Below are 21,673 nucleotides of genomic sequence, written 5' to 3'. Positions count from 1 at the left end.
TTTATTTTTCCGTTTTGTTTTTTGTTTTTGTATGAGTGCGGGTAAAGAGAAATATTGCATATTCAAATCACGACCGGTGGTGAGAAAAGACGACAGCTATAATGAGAAATTTCGTTGTTTGGCATTATAAGGTTTAGTTGCGCAGATACACTACAAATCCCATGAACACCACATATCCGGAAGCAAACATCACGTCAACCAGCGCGAGGAAAACTCACATGGTAACTAAAGCTAACTGGATGAATAGACAACGCGTAGTTACATTTTGAACAAAGTGTCAGACATACGAGCATACTGGGGAATATAGAGCTGAATGTATGTCATGTAACCATTCAGAACTTAATTTTAAAGATACAGTGTATTGTGTTTTTGTTAATTAAACCAATACCCCAACTTTACATGGAGTGACGTAGCTAGCTGGCTAACGTTAGCAGTAAGTCCTGTAGGTGTTTGGAGTGCCAGCTGTTTGTTTAGCAGGCAGGTAGACTGACAGCTTGAGTCCTAAATGTGTCTTCTTTTTGTTTTGTGTAGAACATGTCTGCAGCTAAGGTGAAGATGAGGGGGAAGAAGATGAGGAACCAGCCCGTCAGTGTGCAGTATCCATCCAGCAGCACACAGAATGGAGGAGATACCCCGGAGACCACCGGTACTATTCCTTCTCACTTCATCTGTCAGGGTTCAGTATGAGTCTGCATGTGTTCCTGTGATGCTGTATTTCGCTCTTCAATCTCCTTTACATCCTTTGCTTCATCTCCTCTTGCTGCTGCGTGGTCAGCGTCTCAGAGGGTCAGCACATTTCAGCCTGCATCATTTCTCTGTCTCTGCCTGCATGACTCTGTGATTTAATTATCATGAACAAACACAACACTAAATACATACAATTCTCCTGTCTTCAGTTTATCCAAAACTGTCGTACGGAGATGGGGAACACAAGGAAAGTGTTGATCTAAAGGGATTAATAATGTCATGACTCATGAGCCACATTCAGGGTCCAGTGAACTCGTTATGCTGAGCTGTGGGCTCCTACACTGTAAAACTACTCCACCCAAGGTTGACTCTGTATCAGCTGAAAAAAACAGCACACACATCCGAAAACGATGAGTACTGGGTGCTGGGCAGAAGAACAAATACAAAAATTCAAAAATACATCCGAACACCAGAAACTGCTCCTTTAGACATTCAATTGTATCACCCCATGTGATGATCATGTCTTCATTATGTCTGATGAAGGGCTGGTTCCCAATACATTAAATGTCCTAAAGGAGCAGTTTCTGGTGTGCAGACCTATTTTTGAATCTGTATCAATTCCCTTGAAATAATCTGAAATACCAATTCATTTGGAATGTGAAGCCTGCGTGAGCATATTATCAACAGGAATATTGAGGTTCTTAAATCTAGATTTTAAAACATAGCACCTCTTAACATGATTTCCACCTTTAAGATCCTTTACTAAGCATGGACCAGCTTTTAGCTAAGCTAAAATCTTCTAATACGGTACAAGGTAACAGTATATGTCATGATACAGTAATTGCTCTCGAAACTCAGTTAGGAAAATGTTAAATAACCATGCTGCATATACTTCATCACATTTGATTATTTTCTTATTTTTTGGGATCTTTTTAAAACAAGATTCAAAATGGTTAAAGTAACATTCATTGGAAATGGAAGCTTTCAGGTTCTAATTGAGAACAATAATTTCAAGTGTTGAAAGTTTTAAGGTGTGAATAAACATCAGCCTGGTAGGGATGCCAACTTCTCTGTATGTACATTTTCACTCACTCCTCCTTGTTTTCTTATCACTCTTGTCTTCTGGGGCCGTTGGCAAAACAGCTTTGAGGTGCATTACCTCCATAGTCACTCTCACGTCACATCACATGAGAACGTGGTAAGCAGCAGTCCTGCTGCCCAAATCACATTACCTTGCGAGGCAGCTAGATGAGATCACTTGATAATTGCTTAAGATTATGTGAGAATAGCTCCTGCAGTGGAAATGGTATTGCCAAATCTCTATTGGTGGACACATTTCTACAGCTGTTCAGTATATATGATCATATTGCCCAAACCTTTACCATTTTTGTTTTTTATTATGTTTTGTTAGCATACAATTTTTTTATCAGTTTAAAGTTTAAATTGCGATAGAGAGAATAACCCCTGAGGCTCGGTGGCCCCAGGACTGTTACCTTGTTTGGCCTGCCTTGGACACATTCTCATTTTTACCTTGAATGAAATAACTAAATAATGATCTTTCCCTGAAGGTGGAGGTGCTTGTGATGCTCCATCTGACGTCCCTCCGTCCATAGAAAGGCCAAAGAACCCTCAGCAACGGTGTGGATGGGTCCGTGGACACCAGAAAGATGGTGGCGGATACACCAGGGAGATGCCAAAGTACATCACTGGTACAGACATTGTCCTGTTTCTTCACATTGAGCTCCCAACTGTGAATTATTTTTTGTGTAAAAGGATTGCATAATGACCTCGCTACGCCGTGTTATTGTTCAGCGAGAAATCTTAATATATATTGAAATGCATCTTCTCTTATTTATTACCCTGTAGGTCATAGAATTTATTACAGATTATATTTTTGGATTCATTGCTTTCATGTGATGTCTGCTGTCCTTTTAAGAAAATGTTAGTCCAGTTTAAGTCAGTGCCTAAACCCATCTCACTCCATTCCTTTTCAGCTGGTGCTTTTGCCAGGGCCCGGGCGGCAGAGGTGAGGGCAATGCTGAAAGCCGTCACCAAGACAACAGGCAGCTGCCACGTGTTTGGAGCTCTTCCCAAACACATGAGGAGACGGGCCATGAGCCACAACACCAAGAGGCTCCCTCGCAGACTGAGAGATGTGGCCAACAGAATGGTAAAGTCCAGAATATTTCCTTTTAGCATCTTAATGTCCCACGCAACACCTGGAGGCCTCTATCAAGTATCAGATTTAACTCTCTCCTTCTCTGAGTACCTCTGACATGTTCAGTGACATTTCTTTTCCCTTCCTCCTCCAGCGGGAGAAGAGCCTCCAGGCTGGCGCAAAGAAGAAAAAGGAACAGACAAAGAGCAAGAGCCGCAAGGCCCGGCGGCGGCACGGAAACCTGCTGCTGGAGTTTAACCGCCGGCAGAGGAAAAACATGTGGCTGGAAACGCACATCTGGCATGCCAAGCGTTTCCACATGGTTAAAAAGTGGGGCTACTGCCTCGGGGACAGACCCACATATAAATGCTACCGGGGTTGTTACAGAGCAATGAGCAACCACTGTCTGCTGCAGGTAAACATCACAGCACTGGAATGTGTGTTGTGTTTTTGATAAACAATTAGTAATTAAGGAGATTTCACTTCTAGTAAAATAAGCATGACCTCTTTGGTTTTTATCAACTCAGGACCTTTCTTACTACTGCTGCATAGAGCTACAGGGAGACGAAGACAAGCTGCTGGCTTCTCTGTCACAGCTCGCCAACAAAGAGGCCGGTGAGAAAACGCCCCACCCACAAATACATACATTTAGTCTTGTGCAAGTGCAAGAAATACTTACTTGACATACGTACTGTTAAAGGGATAGTTCAAACGTTTTAAAATGGGGTTATATGAGGTTCTTATTCATAGTCAGTGTACTGCCTACAGTAGATGGTATGGAGAAGCAGCAGGAGTACCGGTGTAAGAACATAAGGAAGGTATTGCTGTGTATTATGGTTAACCACCTAAAATCTGGATTCACCAAACTCACAAATTACATAAACTAATGAACCAATTTAGGCAGCAATGGACAAGCCATTCCCATCTTCTGCCAAGTAAAATGACTGTGTTTGCTTAAGGAATCTGGTGTCTTTGGAGAGAGTTATATTTGGCTCATGTAATGGCGTCTGACAGCAAAGGTAAAGAGGTGGAAATATTCTAACTGTAGTACATACTTCCACTGAGAGAGATTTTTTAGATGGCGAGAATGTGTTTTGCTGCTGACACTGTCCATAGCAGAACATTGCTTAGCTTTCGACACCGGTACTCTTCTGTACTTCTCCACACACGGGACATGCCGACGGCTACCAACTGTAGGTAATACACTGACTATCGATTAGTATCTCTCACAATACCACCTAAAAAGTCTGAATCATCACTTTTAAGAGACACACAATCTGATAAGATTAGCAGGTCAACTCTCTGTTCCTACATTGTCAGTAATACGCATGTGGTGAATGTTTCCAGGTCCTACATTTGCTGCAGCGCTGAGTCTGTCAGGGCAAAGACAGGGAAGTGTGGTGGTCTACAGAGCAGGACAGTACCCTTCGCAGCCCCTGGGCCCAGTCACCTTCCTCTGGAGACCCCGTACACAGGGCTCAACCCACAGGCAGCTGTGGATTTGGGCTCATCCCACCATTAAAAAGGTACAGAGAGTTTAAACCCATTTGTATTATGAAAATTGAAAATATTAACATTTAGTTTGCTGACAAAAAAGTACATGAAAGGACCAGTGTGTAGGATTTAGTGGCATCTAGTGGTGTCCTCCCCTAGCTCTAGGCGATTTGGTTTGTCCTTTCTTGGCTACTCAAGAAGTATTGCGGCCTCCATGGAAGAGGACATGCACCCTCTGTAGATCTTAACTGCTCACTCTAAGGTAACAAAAACACGATTCTTATTTTCAGGTGATTATACACAAATTAAAACATACTTATGAATATTGTACTCCATTTCTGCTAATAAATCATTGTAAATCTTACACACTGGACCTTTAATTTTGTGTTGAAAGATTTATTTGTAGTAAACTTGGCCAGCCTGTTAACTCTTTGCTCCCTGCAGGACCTTCTTCCTGAGTTGCAAATTGTGTGCCAGTGTTGTGAGGCTGTGGTTCCCCCAGCTGTTCCAGTGGTGGCACCTGCTGAGGTTGTTCCCACCCTGGAACCAGAGCCTGAGCCTGAAAAGACCCCTGAGCCTGAAAAGACCCCTGAGCCTGAAAAGACCCCTGAGCCTGAAAAGACCATTGAGCCTGAAAAGACCATTGAGCCTGAAAAGACCATTCAGCCTGAAAAGACCCCTGAGCCTGAAAAGACCCCTGAGCCCAAGCAGGTAACTGGAACCAAGAGAAAGCGAAGCTCTAAGGATTCCAGTGGACCTTCAGCCAAGAAGATCCTGGGAGATGGAACCAGATCTCCCACCACCCCGGTTACCTGGAAGTCCAGCTCAACTGGAATAGTTATAAAGTGAGTGTGGTTTTGTATTTCGTTGAAATGCAGACTGAGTAAAATTTGGCTTGGATAAATATTTTTCACTCCAGATGGTGATGGGAATTATTTCATTTTTAATTTTCTTGTATTTCACTGTGGATCTCTTGCAGTGATCTCACACTGGAGATTGTCCGCTATCGCCTGATTGGACCACAGTCCCATTCTGTTCTGGCAGAAACTTTGGAAGCTGCTACAGACTGTGATGTAAGAATTACAAAAAGCAATTTGCCTCTGAAATATATTTGAATTTTTACATTGAAGAACTGTTTCAGTTGAGTTCTTTTTGCTTTTAAGGAAATAAACAAATCCCAGCCCTTTTCTCTCTGGTGGCCTGAACACTGCAAAGATGAGAGCAAGATGAAACTGCATCAACAACAAGCTGATGTCTATCACATTCTGAAAGGTCTATTGTTAGTTTATTCTCAGTGTGAATCAGATTATCATTGTTTTTCTTTTTTGCCATCTGTTGCAGGCTGAATGTACATGTCTAACTTTGACTGTGTAATTCATCCAGGCATCTATTCGACTGGAGAGCTGCCCTCAGGCACAGTGCTGGGTCTGACTGTAGATGACCCCAGGCTGACTTTACCAACAAAGAAGGTTAAAGCTTTACCCTGTGTAAAGCAGGCACAAGGTAAAATCTGACCTACCAGACAGACAGTGGAGGAGTGTTGGCTGTTACAGATACAAAGGTTTAAAAGGGCATGTAAATCAGAGATTATTTCCCCAAGCCTGAATCAACCAGTAACTATCATATCACATAATATTCCTTTTCACAAATACTAGCATAAACCTGGCAAATAAATAAGACACATCTACAGCTGAGCACAGAATCAGTCTGTTGTTTCCAGTCCTGAGGTTGTTATAGAGAGTACACATCTGGTTCTGTGCTCCGGGGGGCCTCTGCCTGGCCATGCAGATGTTCCAGGTTCGAATCCTGGCAGGACCCTGTACTCCAAACGCACCCTCAGCGACTGACAACAGCTGATTCACTCAGTATGTAGACATACTGATAGGATGAAGGGTTGATTTCAACCAGGACCTTGACGTTTCTAGTTTTTTACTATCATGCTATCAATCCTTCACTGTAGAGTTTTTATAAGTGTGCATATTTCTGTTTACAATAACATGATTCCAAAGGAAAGCCAGTCAAAACAATACAAAGAAAATGGCATTTGAGTTATAATTTAATCATTCTAATTGGCTGATGTCATGTCAGTGCTCACACATGTCTCTGTTTGCTTTGCTTGTCCTTTGCTCCACTGATATTGAGGGCATTTAAACGTATTTGACCACCAGGGATTAGGGTTGCGATTAAAGATTATTTTCATGGTCAATTTAATTGGTTGATTATTATTTTAAAATGTCAGAAAATGGTGAAAAAGTCAGTGTTTCCCAGAGCCTAAGATGATTAATTTAATGATTGACAAATTGTTTTAGCTCTACTTGTAACAACACTTGTTACACCAGATATCTTACAAGAAAAGATATTGTTTGACATTCAGTATCTATAACATTAGAGCACTTTGATCTGTAATGTTCTCTAGATCTTCCACTTACTTTGAGCAAAACAATCCTAAAAAGTTTAGTTCATTATTAAATTTCAAGTTGGCAGGTTTATCAAACATCCCCCACACTGACTCCAACGAATGTAGCTGATATCCACAGACGAGTTGTAAAGTGATGCTAATGTTAATTACACGCTGGTTGTAATTTCTTCCTTGTCAAGGCTAGCTTGATTTAGCCGCGCTAGCCTTAGCTTTGTTAAATTGGCACCAGCTAACAGCTTCATGGTAATATACTGAACAACAGAGTACTGTTTTATGCAAGGGTGGGCAATTATTCTTCCTAAGGGGCCACATGAGAAGCCCTGATTGTTGCCAGGGGCCGCACAAATGTTTGTCACACTGTACCTCAATTTTATTGCTAAGATTAAATATACAAAACATACTGTACACTTATTCTTAGTCTTCAGCATTTATTATATTGAAAATCATTCCAAACAGCATCTTATTAAGAACATTAAATTATGCAGGAGTCTTTGAAAATACTGTACAGGTAATCTAAAGCAGCACACCAGGGATGCTGTGGACACAACCCATCCTGTATACCTGTTTGATCTTTGACAAGAAGTGTTAGCTGCATAACAGCCAGATATAAAATATACCAAAAAAAAGCACAAATTACTGTTTTCAGATGAGAACATTAGTGTGTTTTTGAATAATCCACTGTGGATTCTCAGTGCCAAATTCAAATAACATGACAAAATAATACTGTTTTGTACACACAGAACAAACAAACAAAAAAAAAAGTACTTAACAGTCCATGACGTATTAAACACTCGACATTCAGCATCAACCTCATGCTCTTTAGTGCTCATTTGGTGACTCCAGTGTTTTCCTCCTCCAACTGCGTTCCATGAACAAAATGCTCACCTCAATCAATTGTGACAGATGGAAGCGCACTCGTACCGTACAAGCATTTCAAAATAAAAGCGCATTTGGATCATTTCATTCGTCTCTTTAGTCTCCTAAGTAAAATGGTGTGGTTTGTCTTCGACACCGCGGGCCGGATAGAACCATCATGCGGGTCGGATTCGGCCCACGGGCCGTACAATGCCCAGGTCTGGTTTTATGTCTGTGTCACTGTTTGGTGATGCTTGGGGTCTGTATAATTGCTCCTCTAGCTGATTTCCAGTTGTCAGCCTGTGATTAGTCTACGGTGTTATGTTTGAAATCTGAGCTCTTACTCTGCTGCTGCTACTGTGCAGAGCTGTCACTTTCACTTTCACTTTATTATTGTAGCATCTGCTATCCAACTAAGTACTGACACGCTTAGACTGTTTGGGTGGTGAACAAGTAATATAATCAGCAAGCCTATGAACCGCCTGCACCTACAATCTTACATTTATAAATTGAAAATCAGCTGTAAACAACCATAAGATATTTTGCATTAGTATTTAAAGCAGCTTTATCAGCATTAGCAGCCATGACAGGCAGAATAATAAGGCCTGACTTTCAAAGAACCAGGATTATTCTTCACGACTGTGACATGTAATCACAACACGTCTCCTCCTCACAGTGTTTCTCACAATTAGAGGAAAACCAGCAGAAGGTGTCGCTCCTTTCATGAGAGTTATTCACAGTAGATTTTTTTAACAGAGCTGCACAGTTGCTGACATTCATTGAGGCTTGAGTGTATGATTTTACCCAGACTGAATGGTGTTACAGCCACGTTAACCTCAGATATTTTGACTCTTGGGTTTATGTAAAGGGACAGTTAAGCTCAAAATCAAAAATACATGTTTTCCCCCTGGCCTGCAGTGCTTTTTATCCAGCTAGATATTATTTTGGTGAATTGCAGAGTTTTACAAAAATATGAATTTTTGATTTTGGGTGAACTGCCCCTCTTAAATTCTCCACATTTGTTACAGTTACAGTCCTTCAGAAATCAAGTTTACTGAGTTTACTTGTTAATGTTGCAGAGGAAACCCTGGAACATGTCGTTTTACAGTAAACCTGTGCTTCTCAAATGGGGGTAAAAGAGCCCTCTGTGTACTTCGGAGTATTGCAAGGGGTATGTGCAATTTTTCTTTAAATGTTAAAATTTCAATCATGCATAATTCCTAAATTATCTATACTATATGTTAAATAAAAATGTCAATGTAAGTTTAATTAAACAACATTAATATTAAATATTCCTATTTTTCAATACAAAGTGTTAACTGCTGAAAATGGCCAACTGCTGTAAAAACCTCACAGAAGAAGAAAACAAACAGTTTCAGTTTTGAAGCACAGATGAATATCAAGAAAAAGAATTTGTGGTTGAAACGTAGCAGCAGTACAGGCTGAAAACACAGTGACAGAAGTGAAAACGGAGCCAACAAAATCCCTTCAGTATCAGCAAGAATGTGCCTTAATGGGATTTACCTCGATAAGCTGACATTGATGGTGCAGCGCTGTATTTATATAATCATGTTTTTTTCTACCTAAAATGCGTGGTGCTCGTCAAGGGGAAAAAATGTTTCAAAGGGGATACATTACTGAAAAAAGTTTGAGAACCACTGCACTAAAACTTTTTAGAGTAAATCTGGAACAGGCAGCAGGATGATTTGTAGGCTTAACATAAGTCTGCTTTCATTATTTTTTGCTAAGTAATGTGAACCCACTCTTTAGACTGACGCCTTAATAAATAAGAGAAGTCTTTTTTTTTTCTCAAATCTTTTTTACATCTGTAGGTCCATCATTGTGTTATCACTCAACTGATTGTAAAGTTTGATACTGTATATCAGTTGGACTTGATGTTGACAAAAAATACTTGAGTACAGACTTTAAAATAAAAACATCATTATTGATTAATCTGCTGATTATTTAAAAAGAAAATGTGAAAAATGCTCATCACAATTTCCCAGAGTCCAAAACCCAAAGACATTCTGCAGCAGATGTTGCTTGACTGAAGCAATTCACTGATGATCAAAACAGTTGGCTGCTTTTTTCTTTTGATCGACTGCTTGGTTGAAAATGTAATACTGTGTGACAAACCATCGTTTTTAACCCCATTTAAAATGTGAAATGTCATATATGGCAAACATTGTTAAAGATTTAACAACATGACTTCCTGTTGTGAAAGCTAGTAAACGTGACTGACAGCTGGTTTGCCGTGTTCCGTTCTGTATTGCATCATGCAAATTTTGCTGCACAAAAGTATCCACTCAGGCTCAGATTCTCCACACCTGCATAAATGAAGGTGTGTCATATGTAAATGAGCGACTGTTGCAGCCTGTTCCTGCTTCCACAGCTGAACACGTTTTATTAATCAGCGCTCAATCAACCATTCATTCAGGTTTTGGGTTATAAATCAGACGTAGAGAGCTTCATAGGTCTCTCCTGACAGTAGTGATGGCGGTCATGCAAGAGCGTGCCGTGTGTTTGTTTCAGAGGTGGACGAGGAGAAGAGGAAGGAGCTGATGTTGCGAGGAGTTCCTGAACACTGCTGTCAGAGTTACCTGTGGGAGAAGTCTGTCCGGGACAACGTCACTGATAACAAGATATCACAGCAGGTACCTCATCACTTTCTTACTCCTAATTTTCAGTAAGCCTTATTTACTTTTGCTGGCAGTATATGCACTTTATTTGCCATCTTAACACTTTTCATGTACATCATTAACATCTGTTTCACAAATTTGAGTACAATATTAGATGTTGCTCCTACCGCATGTATTAACTGCGTGTTGCCTACAGGAATTGAACCGTATGAGAAGTGAGGTGCTGGTGCCGGGTTCCAGGCTGAGTCCCACTCCCTTGCAGGGCCGCATCCCCATCCTGCTGGTTCATCAGCCTGGCAAGCAGGTGGGACATGAGATGAGCTCCTGGGGTGCTGGATGGGACCTGCTGTTACCTAAAGGATGGGGCATGGCCTTCTGGGTCCCACTGGTAGGTCGCCTGGACTGTGATTCAATTTAACTATATTATCTTTTCATTTCTGACAGGTTTGGAATAGTTTTATTTTCTCGATAGTGGTACTAGTAAGTAACTACTAAATGTGGTGTTGAAACAGCAGCATTTCACATATTCTAATACTGGCTGTTTTACACATTAATACACATTGCCTACAGAAAGACAGACAGAGTGATAAAGCCTATAAAAAGGCAACAAACTACCCCACACAGTGTTTTACTTGCTACTAGGGGCATTCACAGCATTGTTCCAGAATTTTTTAACTTGTCGTTTTTTATCTGAAATAATTTTCCGTATGAAATCAACTACGTGCAGATTTAATATTATTCCAGTTCAATTTCTAACAGAATTGGTCCCAGTATTTTTTTGTTATTACTAATTAGCGAAAGGTAAACTTACTGTGGTCCAGCCTCTTTTAAATAAATCAAACCTTCATCCTTCTCCTCTTAACAATTGTAGGCCTATTTCTAAGCTTTTATTTTTTTTTTTATTAAGTTTTAGAAAAGTGGTTTAAACCCACTTTTTGCCTTGTAAGGGTCGTAATAACAGCTTTGAGAAGTTTCAGTCACGTGCAGAGCTTTACTTAGCAGAGACGTTTCCCTCCTAATGGTAACCAATAACAACCTTTTAGCAGCCGACAGGGGAAAAAGTGCAATTTTAATTCAGTTAGACTTAAGTGCAGCTTTTGACACCGTAGAGTAGACCATGCCACTATAATTGAACATGTCAAACCTGGATGCTGCATTTAGATAACTTTTGAGAAAGAATATACACACATACGCACATCATCTACATCTCACATTACCTGTGGTGCAGTACAAGATTCAATTTAAAGTCCAACTGTATTTTATTTCTTTATTTTTCAAGTTATGTTTTGGGCCTTTTCTTGCCTTTATTTGATAGTATAGCTGAAGAGTAGACAGGAAAGGGGGGTGAAGAGAGGGGGGATGACACGCAGCAAGCGGGGATGACACGCAGCAAGGGGCGACAGGCGGGAGTCGAACCAATGGCCGCTGCAGTGGACTGACAGCCTCCATACATGAGGCGGAAGCTCTACCAACTGAGCTAAACAGCCGCCCCCCAACTGTATTTTTTTATTAGTATGCACCCACTTGTCCAAATTGTCCAGCGTAAGTTTCTCTTCATTGCTACACAGACAGACAGGCTGTCTCAATTATATCAACTGTTAGATGGCAAATTTCCTTCAACTCAACAACTAAAAATTAGAAATTCTATTGCTCAGTCCCCCAAACTCCATCGGTCTCAGTGAGACTGGCTGTGGTCCAATGTCCATTAACGTCACATCCACTGCCAGTAATACTTGATTCAGATCTCCGCTTCGAAACACACATCAAAAAAGTTATCCATTTGATTGTGGGTTTGTACCTTGTATGAATGATAAAGGGTTCAAGGTTGGGTGAAAAAAGGCATCACAGCAATATGCACAGTGGTCGAACGGGGTAAGCTGCAGAGTTTTGAAAAGTTAAGGGATAAAATTGGATTAGATGAACACGAACGATATCGGTATTTACAAATGAGGGATTATTATGAGAAGGAGATAAAAAAACTGACACAGACAATGAAGTTATTGAGGTATTCCGGAAAGCTTATGAGGGGGAAAATTGCAGAGTAGTCTCAGCTCTATATAGAAGTTTGCTGTCATATAGAAAAATGGGAAAAGGAGCTGAAGGAACAAATAATTGAGGAAGAATGGTTTAATATTTGTAAAATGCAGTGCACGTCCACTAGCTCTAGGATTTGGAGAGAATTCAACTGGAAAAATATGATCAGACTTTTTATAACTCCAAAGATTAGGAAGGAACTGATGTTTAACCAACAACCATGTTGGAGATCATGTGGTCACATGGATGTAGATCATACACACATATTGGTCTTGCCAAAAGATAAAAGGATACTGGGATAAGATACAAGATACCCAAAACATGCAAGATACTCTACTTGGGAAATCTGACACAAGACACAATACAAAAGAGGATGAGTACCTTGTTAAAGTACTGTTATCAGCAAGTAAAAATGCAATTACAAGATTATGGTATAAAGTGGAACCACTGACAGAGGAGCAGTGGATGTGCAGTGTGGAAGAGATACTTGTAATGGAGAAACTTACACATAAATTGAGATTACAAGAGGCACAATTTAATGAAAAATGGACTGATTATAGAACACAAGAAGAGGACACCATCACCACCGCTGGACAAAAAAGACATTGACATAAGGATAATTGCTTGATGATGTATGTATGTTGGGCCCTGACAATGTAATTGTAGAAGGAAAATTTCAATAAAATATAAGTTAAAAAAAAAGTTATCCAGTCCTGCTTCCGCCATTTACAAACCATTTCCAGAATTAAAACGATGCTCTGGCACACATCTTCTCCAGAGTCAGCTACTGTAACTCCTCCTTTTTAGCATAAACCAAGAGTCTCTCTCCTGCCTCCAACTGCTTCAAAAAGCAGCAGCAGCAGCTAGGTTCTTTCTGTTTTAACATCACCCCAATCCTGGCTTCCCTCCATTGGCTCCCTGTTTTCTCAGAATAGATTTTGAGATTTTACTGATCATTTTTAAAGCCAGTGTGGGTGTGGCTCTAAGTTACATAGTGGAAATGTTGATCCCATATGAGCCAGTTTGCAGCCTTAGATCCTCGGGCAGGGCCCTCCTGGCTGTTCCAAAGTTGAGGCTTAAATCTGATGGTGACCGTGCTTTTGCCATCAGGGCCCCTCGACTTCAGAACAACCTGACTGAGGAGATAAAGCTGCAGCATCAATGACATCTTTTAAATCACTTTTTAAAACCACTTTTTATAGACTTGATTTGATTGTGATCATGATTGTATGTCATCTTTTGTTTTATTGCCTTGATGTGTTTTTTTTCTTGTTTTTATTCTTATCTCTTCAATCATTCTGTCTTTTGCTTTGTGTTTTAATTTTTATCTTTATTTTGTCTTGCTTTTATTTGGCCTCACTGTTTGCCTTTCTTTTCTTTCTTTTGTTACGTTGCCTTCTGGGTATTCTGATCTTGCTTTGTCTGTCTGAACTTTGTAAAGCACTTTGTTATTATTGTTACTTAGGTTTTATTCAAACTAAAAATTAGTAGATTTCCACTTAAAGTGCTGTGCAGCTGAATGTACACAGTGTATAATACAGTAGATGTCAGTCTGGAAAGCTCTGTGAAAGATGTTTTCATTATTTGGCTGCCTCGTCCTTGTTTTGGGGCAGTTCCATTTTGTTTGGACAAGAAGTGTGAAAATATTAAATGTACCTTGAAATTTAAAGGCAGGCTAGAAGCCCTCAGGTCTGGTTTATATATCCAGTGTTTACTCTTTTCTACCTTGTTTCTCCTTCTGCCAGGTGTACAGAGGAGTCCGCATTGGAGGCCTGAACACGAGCCTGAAGCACTCTCAGAATAAAGGAGCCCCACACTTCCCCCACGATTACCCAGACTGCCCTGCGGGCGTTCGTTTTCAGGAGGAGCAGGAGGCCAAGCTCCTGAACAAGTTCAAAAGGTCAGCTGAAAAAAAAGAAAGAAAGAAAGAAACATTCATGCTGCGTGTGATTATTATTATTATTATTATCAGTAACATGGCGAGGACTGTTTTCAGTGGGGACATATTCTGCTGCCAAAGCTTTTGTGTGTCTTGTAAAATTATTTTGGCTTCTAACTCGTATGTCAGCCTGCTGATAGAAAACAGAATCTTAAAAACTTGGCCCAAATATAGAAGCTCCATTGTGCTGATGGACAAGTTTCAACAATATATTTTAATCAACCACTGGCAAACTTGAAATGACCCTTTAAACTGTGTGAGAAACTGTTGTCAGTTAAATAAGCACAAAGTCAAATGATAAAGATACCGTGTCAGAACTGAAGATACTTTGTAGTGCTGTGGTCTCAAATAGAGTCTGTGGCACTCAGCCAGGGGGTCCGTGGGAAGTTTTCAGATCCATTCATTACATCTGGGTTTCCCAAAGTACGGCGTGAGGGCCAGTGGTGCAGCCCCCGACATGACATGAAAGGCATGCATTATATTTTTATCATTCCATTTCAGTGCATTCACTTTCAATAGCCTACAGTCAATACAGTACTCTGCTACTACGTCAAACTGTGACCCCCCTGATAAGCATCTGTCACTACTGGTTGCCTGGCAACTTGTAGCACCTCACAAGTGTCGCAGGGATTCCTCTCTGTCATCAAGGCCAGTGCTGTATTTCAGTGAGCAACTTTGCAGTTTAATATGAAAATGAGATGGAAAAGCCAATTCAGAAAAAAGTCACTCTGTGTTTGACAAGTAAAAGAGGTGTCAGGAAAAATGGATCAACTCTTTCTTCGTCAGACCTCAGGGGACAGATGCAGTGATATGTCTTATTGTGCACACAGGTGAATCCAATCCTCAAGTTATCTGTAACGTCACCATTAATGAGACTAATCACAAATCCTACGACAAGTTCACACATCTTCCTGTGCGGCCCTCAATCATTTGCTGGCCCCTAAATTGGCTCTCGATCACCAAAACTATGAGATCCTGATTTAGATGATCACAATAGTGTAGTGTAGCTATTTTTACAGGTGACTGGGTGATCAGTGAATGATCATTTCATTCTTAAATTTAAACTGGTTAATAGATTACGTTCTAATCTAACAATCTGAAATTATTAAATTATGTGACAACAAAACTCATGCAAAAACAGCTCATTCTAATTTAATGAAAACAGTAATTCTTATTTTCAGGTGATTATTACACAATATGAAAACATACTCATGAATATTATATTTCCTTTCTGCCATATTCTTTCAATGAATCCTTGTAAATCTTACACACTGGACCATTTTAAAGGTGTAACTGAAACTCACTGGCATTCAGAAATGGGTACTGCAGTCCAAATCTGAAACTTGAGAGCAAGTTGTCATCCCCAGACTAGAAGCCCAGGCAGGTTGCCTATAGGTTGCAGGGACACTGACCTCCTGTGCATGTGAGTATGTGTCAATTTGGGAGTATAATTGAGTCCTGTACCTACACGAGCACAAGATGTACACAAGCTTATACTATGAAAATGATGAGTAACGACAAATCCTACACAAACTGATCAGCTTTTAATAACTGTGTCAGTTGTTTGTCAATGTAACTCTAAGGTGGTTATCCTGGAAAGACAGACTCTGAGTTTGAGTTCAGTGACTGCCTGCCTTACTACACTCCACACTCCATTAACATTTTGCTCAACTTAACCGTTAAAAACATTTACTCCCTCTAAAAGATTAATGATTCCTTATGACTCATAAACGGACACAAACTCATTCTGCAAACATTCTGTATTAATTTTAGCTCCGACTAAAGTGAATAAACCTGAAACGGCAGTGTGTGAAATCACACAGACCAAAACAAAAATGGCTGTTCCGCACCAGAATAGAAAAAGGGGAACATGCTGATTCTAACATTGTTTTTAGAAAAGCCAGTATTTCAATGTAGCATGCCTCTTTAATCTCTGACATATCATTTTAGGTCATTTTATGATTTTATTCTTTAAAAATATTACATATTTCTGCTGTAAACAGTGAGGGGAAAGTGTATTCTGTTATCTAAACAAAGTAAGGTGATAATGATATTATGTTAGAGCTGAGGATGCTTTGTAGTGGTCTGTTTACTGAGTACTGTATGACTGTACAATCATCTGCGAGGAAAAGATAATATTCACTTGCCTGCAGCCTAAGTAAGTGGTGAGAATGTCAGTGGATTAGAGGTTTTGATAGAGGAAAGCACTCCGCAGCTCTGACCCCAGTTAATTTCCATTATGCACATCTTTTCCCACCATGCAGATGAGATGGTAATGAGGCTGCATGCAGCTCTCCCCCTACTCTCTGCCGCTCAGCAGTCATGATTTTTTACATAAATTGGCAGGGTTGCCCCAACAGTTTGACAAGGGTTTGACCCTCTGACCTCTCCTGTAGGCGTCCGCCCGCCAAAAGGACCAATTACATTAAACATGGCTGTCTGGCACCGTTCCGTTGCCCATGGCAACAGCTGGCCGAGGAGTGGGAGCTTATCACGAGGGAAGGAGGAGAGGAGAGGAAAGGAGACAGCCAGACCCAAACCGCAACAGAGGCTGACACAGTGATGGAGGAGGAGATGACATCACATAGAGATATCAGTGTAACGAAGCCTCCGAGCTGCGTCACCGTACTGAGGTAAACGTTTCTTTACTTCCTTTATGTTTGTGATTTATTCACTTTTATCCTTTCTTTGTCTTATTGTGAAAATAAACTCAGTATTGACTCAAAACACACACCCACTGTAGATTTAGTCCAAGGATCCTGCACAGCTAAATCACACTTCTAACAATATTAATGGAGTTGACTTTTAAAGGTCCCTTGGGCAGAACTGTGCGCAGCTTTTTATTTTTTTGGAGCTTCAGGCTCAAATCATCACTTTCCTATTTTTTATTAAGAGACTGTGGCGCTGCTTTTGACAGCCTTGATGCATGGTGCTTCTCCCGTCTACCTCCCTTTCATCATAATGTCCCTGATGAGAATACCCAAAGTACATCCAGCCTCAAATTGCTGCAATACATCACAGAGATTAGTAGAGGGGAAGAGTTGCATCTATCCTCATAAAACCATCACATGAGCTCTGAGTAATGACGGACTTTATGAGAAAAAAATTGGATTGATTTTCAGTGTCCATTGGCTGCCTTTTTGTTTTCAGCATTAGGAATTAAAAAATGCTCTTTGACCAAATTCTATGTCTCTCAGGGTGCTTAATGGAGCCAATGAAAATGCAACTTTCCCTTTTGATTATCAATCCGATCTGTCTGTTATACAATCCAGATTCCAAAAAACTTGGGATGCTGTGTAAAACATAAATAAAAACAGAATGCTATGATTTGATAATACTTTTCAACTTGTATTCAATTGAAAACAGTACGAAGACAAGACATTTCATGTTCATACTTGTAAATATACACTGATTCTGAATCTGATGCCTGCAACATGTTGGAGCAGGGGCAACAAAAGACTGGGAAAGTCATGGAATGCTCAAAAACACTTGTTTGGAACGTGCAAAAGGTTAACAGGTTAATTGGTAACAGGTGACAGTATCATGATTGGTATTAAAAGGGCATCCTTGAAAGGCTCAGTTGTTCACAAGCATGGATGGAGTGAGGTTCACCACTTTTTCACCACTCACCAACAGTTTAAAAACAATGTTTCTCAACACAAAACTGCAGAAATTTAGAGATTTCACCATCAACAATCCATAATATTAAAAGATTCAAAGAACCCAGAGACATCTCTGTATATAAGGGGCAAGGAGGAAAACCAACAATAAATGTTTGTGACCTTTGACCCCTCATGCAGCACTGCATTAAATACCTACATAATTCTATAAAGGACACTACATGGACTCAGGAACACTTTGGACAACTGTTGTCAGTAAACACAGTTTGTCACTGCATCTACAAATGCAGGTTAAGACTCTACCATGCAAAGAGAAAGACATCAACATCCAGAAACACTGTAGACGTCTCTGGGCTCGAGCTCATCTGAGATGGACTGACGCAAAGGGGAAAAGTGTGCTGTGTTCTGATGAGTCCACATTTCAGTTGATTCTGGAAATCATGGACATCTTGACCTCTGAGCTAAAGAGGAAAAGGACTGTGTATATTGTTACCAGTGCTAACTTCAAAAACACAGCATCTTTGATGGTAATGGGTGTGTGGGAGCAACATATGCTGCCATCCAGATGACGTCTTTCTCAGAGACGTCCCTGCTTATTTCAGCAAGACAACGCCAAGACACATTCTGCATGTGTTTCAACAGTGTGGCTTCATAGTGAAAGAGTTCAGGTACTAGACTGACCTACCTGCAGTCTAGACCTGTCTCCAATTTAAAATGTGTGGTGCAAAATACAACAACAGAGACCCCGAGCACCTGATTTTATCAAGCAAAAATGGAAGAGTTGCACTGTTCTCAGTTCCCAAATGCTTACCGAGTGTTGTTGGGGGGAAAAAAAGGTGATCTATCACAGTTGTAAACATGTTCCTGTCCAAACTTTTTTGGAACATGTTGCAGGCATTGCATTCAGAGTGAGTGTATATTTACATAAAACAAAGTAAATCAGTTTAAACATTAAATATCTTTATTTGTTTTGTATTCAATTGAATATATGTCAAAAAGGTTTTTTTTTGCAAATCTTTGCATTATATTTTTATTTATGTCAATTTTACATGCCATCTTTTTTGGAATTTGGGTTATAAATGGATATTGGTTGTTTTTCTATTCCCCAGGAACAGAAAGTCTCTCAGGCTGCTCTCCGGTTGGTGCAAACCGACGACATCTAAAGGTCAGCGGTGGTGTCGTGTCGGTGAGGTGCCGCCTCTCGACCATTCAGCTGCAGCATCGTTTCTCACAGCACACGGGATGAGTCTGGTGTGGGTACGTCTGTCGCTGCTGTCCAAAGGCAAGCCAGAGCTCCACACCATGGTGTGTGTTCCGACCACAGAGGACCTGCAGCTGCTGAAGAAAGGGCCCGGCAGCAGCGGCCCCCAAGAGCCCCCGCACAGAGACCACTTTAAAAGCAGAATCAAACGCAGAAAGAAGGACTTGAAGAAAGCTGCTGCGTCGTCTGTAACCCCGACTGACGGCAAAGAGTCAGACCCTCCCTCTGCTTCTGAGCCAAACCTCGTCACACCTGAAGAGACCAAATCTTCCTCGGACCTCATCTTCGGGTTGTGGCCGGACCCTCTGCCCAGCGTCACCTCCCACTGCTCCCGGGTGATTCTAGGCTGGGTCACTCAGGGTGACTTCTCCCTGTCTGTGGGCTGTGGAGAGGCTCTGGGGTTTGTCAGCGTCACAGGCCTCCTTAACACTCTTGTCAACCAGCCGATGGAGCACAGAGGAATGCTGCTGCTGCGCAACCCCACCTCCCTACACTACCGCTTTACAAAAATCAACATAGAGGTCTGATTCATTCATCTATGCAGAACTAAGCTACCAAAAACACTGAATTCTTGGTAAATGGAGAAAAATCAGCATGACTTGCAGAGGCCTGAAACTATATGTCACCTAGCTGCATGATGCTTCATTCACTCAAGTGATCGCTGTGCCTTGATAGTTACTTCCTAGGACTGTGCCATTATCTACCCTACAGTGTTGTTTGAGGACTTAAAGAGATAGTTTGGATTATTTGATGAAGGGTTGTTTTCAAGTACATAGCTATAGTCAGTAGATGATACCTACAGTAGATGGAGATCGGCACGCCCTCAGTTCCGGAAACAGAGAGGAGTGCAAAATGTGTTTTTGCAACTTTAAATAAAAAAAAAATCGGTTTAAGCTATATTTAGAATATTTTCACAGCTTTACCTTGCTGCTTGTCTTTTCCAACTTAAAACTGCTGCTACATAAGCCAAATACCTTTCTCTCTTAAATTACCAAACTCCACTTACAAAATCAGTAATTTTACCTTGCAGAACACAGGAGTTCCTGGTCTACTGCTGCCTCAGTCTTGTAGGTTATTTGTATTATTTTGCAACTTAATAGAACAGTTCTGATTCACCAAAGTCACACAATAACAAGCAGACTGAAGCAGCAGTAGACTGCTTCGTCCTGTGATGCGAGTTAAAATGACTAATTTCGCCTATGAAGTTTGGTTGGTTTGGAGAGAGCTATATTTGGCTTTTATAAAGCATTAAAAATATTCAAAAACAGCATACACTTAAACTGGTACTGATTTTTTTTTTTATTAAAGAGAAACTTTTAAGCTACTACAAAAGAACTTTTTAAATTTTGTTGATTTTAGAGGCTCCTGATGACAACTGGCTAACGTGGTACTCACTGTGACATCTGGGGAAACTGTAAACAGGCGTTTTATCTGATTTCAGGGAGAATCTGACCTGATGGCAGCCATAAAAACTAACCTTACAGAAATAGCTGCTGATGGTCTCATTTGCTTATGTAGGTCTTATTGAGGCATCAGTATTAAAATAAGACCATTTAAAAACTACTTGTAGCAGCTTTAGGTGGCTTAAATGTTGCTGCTGAGCCTGTCCATAGCAAGACATTGCTCAGCTGTTTCCTAGGGATGTGCCGACCTGCACCTACTGTAGGTAATACACTGACTATGGATAAGTGCCTCATTCAACCACACTTCAAATAATCCAAACTATCCCTTTAATGTCATGCATGGGGCTTGACTACAAGCTACCTGGTGTTGCTGTTGAAAAGAAACAACCTTAGTTGTGTATATTTTACTCTGGGAGGAGACAGCCTCATTGTTCCAGTCGGTTGTGTTCACATTAGTTTCCATTTTGGTGCCTTTGTGCTCCTCAAAGGGAACACTTAAATACTGTAACTGGATGAAAGCCTTGGTTTTAGTTTGAGATTAGTTCAGCCTTTTATCACTGAGTTTCTAAAAAGAATTCATTTGGAATTAGCTCCATGTTAATGACACTGAGTATTTATGCTGGTGGCATTCTATGATTTTTAAAAAGTCAAATTAATGGGTTTGAAGTTGAGAAAAGTGTCAGTTTCTGTTTAAATATGCCACTGCATTGAAAAGGTTTTGTTTGAACATAAGCTAATAAAATACCCATACTGCACTTGACAGAATCTGCCATCTGTGGGTAATTACTGTCACCTTCTGCAGCGTCAGATCACACAAGTACTAATTTAACCTCCAACACTGAAATACACATTATGGCTCTTATAAGCAGATGCATTGAACAACTGATAAACTGATATTTTACTTACATGCATTCTTTTTATAGTTACACTGGCATGAACACTGGTTTCCCACACATCCCATAATGTGTAGGTGGCAGATAAGAGTTTTGTTGCCTGGCAACACTAAAGTTTGGTAGCAGTTGAGCATGCAGTCTGCAGTTTATTTGAGGTAAATATAGGCGGGCGGGCTGTGCATTAGTGCTTTTTTAGATATTACAACTCCATGGAAACGGTCTTCAGAGTGATGCACGCTCAAGTTGTTTCACACAAATTAAAAGCTGTCAC

The 21,673-nt window shown here is 40.5% G+C and overlaps 1 protein-coding gene across 2 annotated transcripts; it reads left to right on the top strand.

Annotated features, from left to right (window-relative positions):
• Positions 1-175: 175 nt before the first annotated feature.
• Positions 176-21,274, top strand: pop1 (POP1 homolog, ribonuclease P/MRP subunit). Of its 2 annotated transcripts, none has more exons than XM_084725936.1 (16): positions 176-221; positions 532-646; positions 2,256-2,396; positions 2,682-2,857; positions 3,000-3,260; positions 3,373-3,460; positions 4,193-4,371; positions 4,784-5,184; positions 5,319-5,412; positions 5,503-5,611; positions 5,723-5,842; positions 10,146-10,267; positions 10,449-10,640; positions 14,032-14,186; positions 16,622-16,858; positions 18,955-21,274. In XM_084725936.1, the coding sequence occupies exons 1-16, from the start codon at positions 219-221 to the stop codon at positions 19,631-19,633; spliced, it is 3,072 nt and encodes a 1,023-aa protein (XP_084582062.1). In that variant the 5' UTR covers positions 176-218; the 3' UTR covers positions 19,634-21,274. The 2 variants fall into 2 exon arrangements, with proteins under 2 accessions (XP_084582062.1, XP_084582063.1); XM_084725937.1 differs by lacking the exon at positions 176-221 and adding an exon at positions 231-442.
• Positions 21,275-21,673: the final 399 nt, after the last annotated feature.

This window comes from Lutjanus erythropterus, chromosome 9 (genome assembly GCF_056507025.1).
Source record: "Lutjanus erythropterus isolate fLutEry1 chromosome 9, fLutEry1.hap2, whole genome shotgun sequence".
NCBI classification, from domain to species: domain Eukaryota; kingdom Metazoa; phylum Chordata; class Actinopteri; order Lutjaniformes; family Lutjanidae; genus Lutjanus; species Lutjanus erythropterus.
The sequence above is the reverse complement of the archived record's forward strand: the minus strand, read 5'-3'. Positions and strand labels throughout refer to the sequence as shown.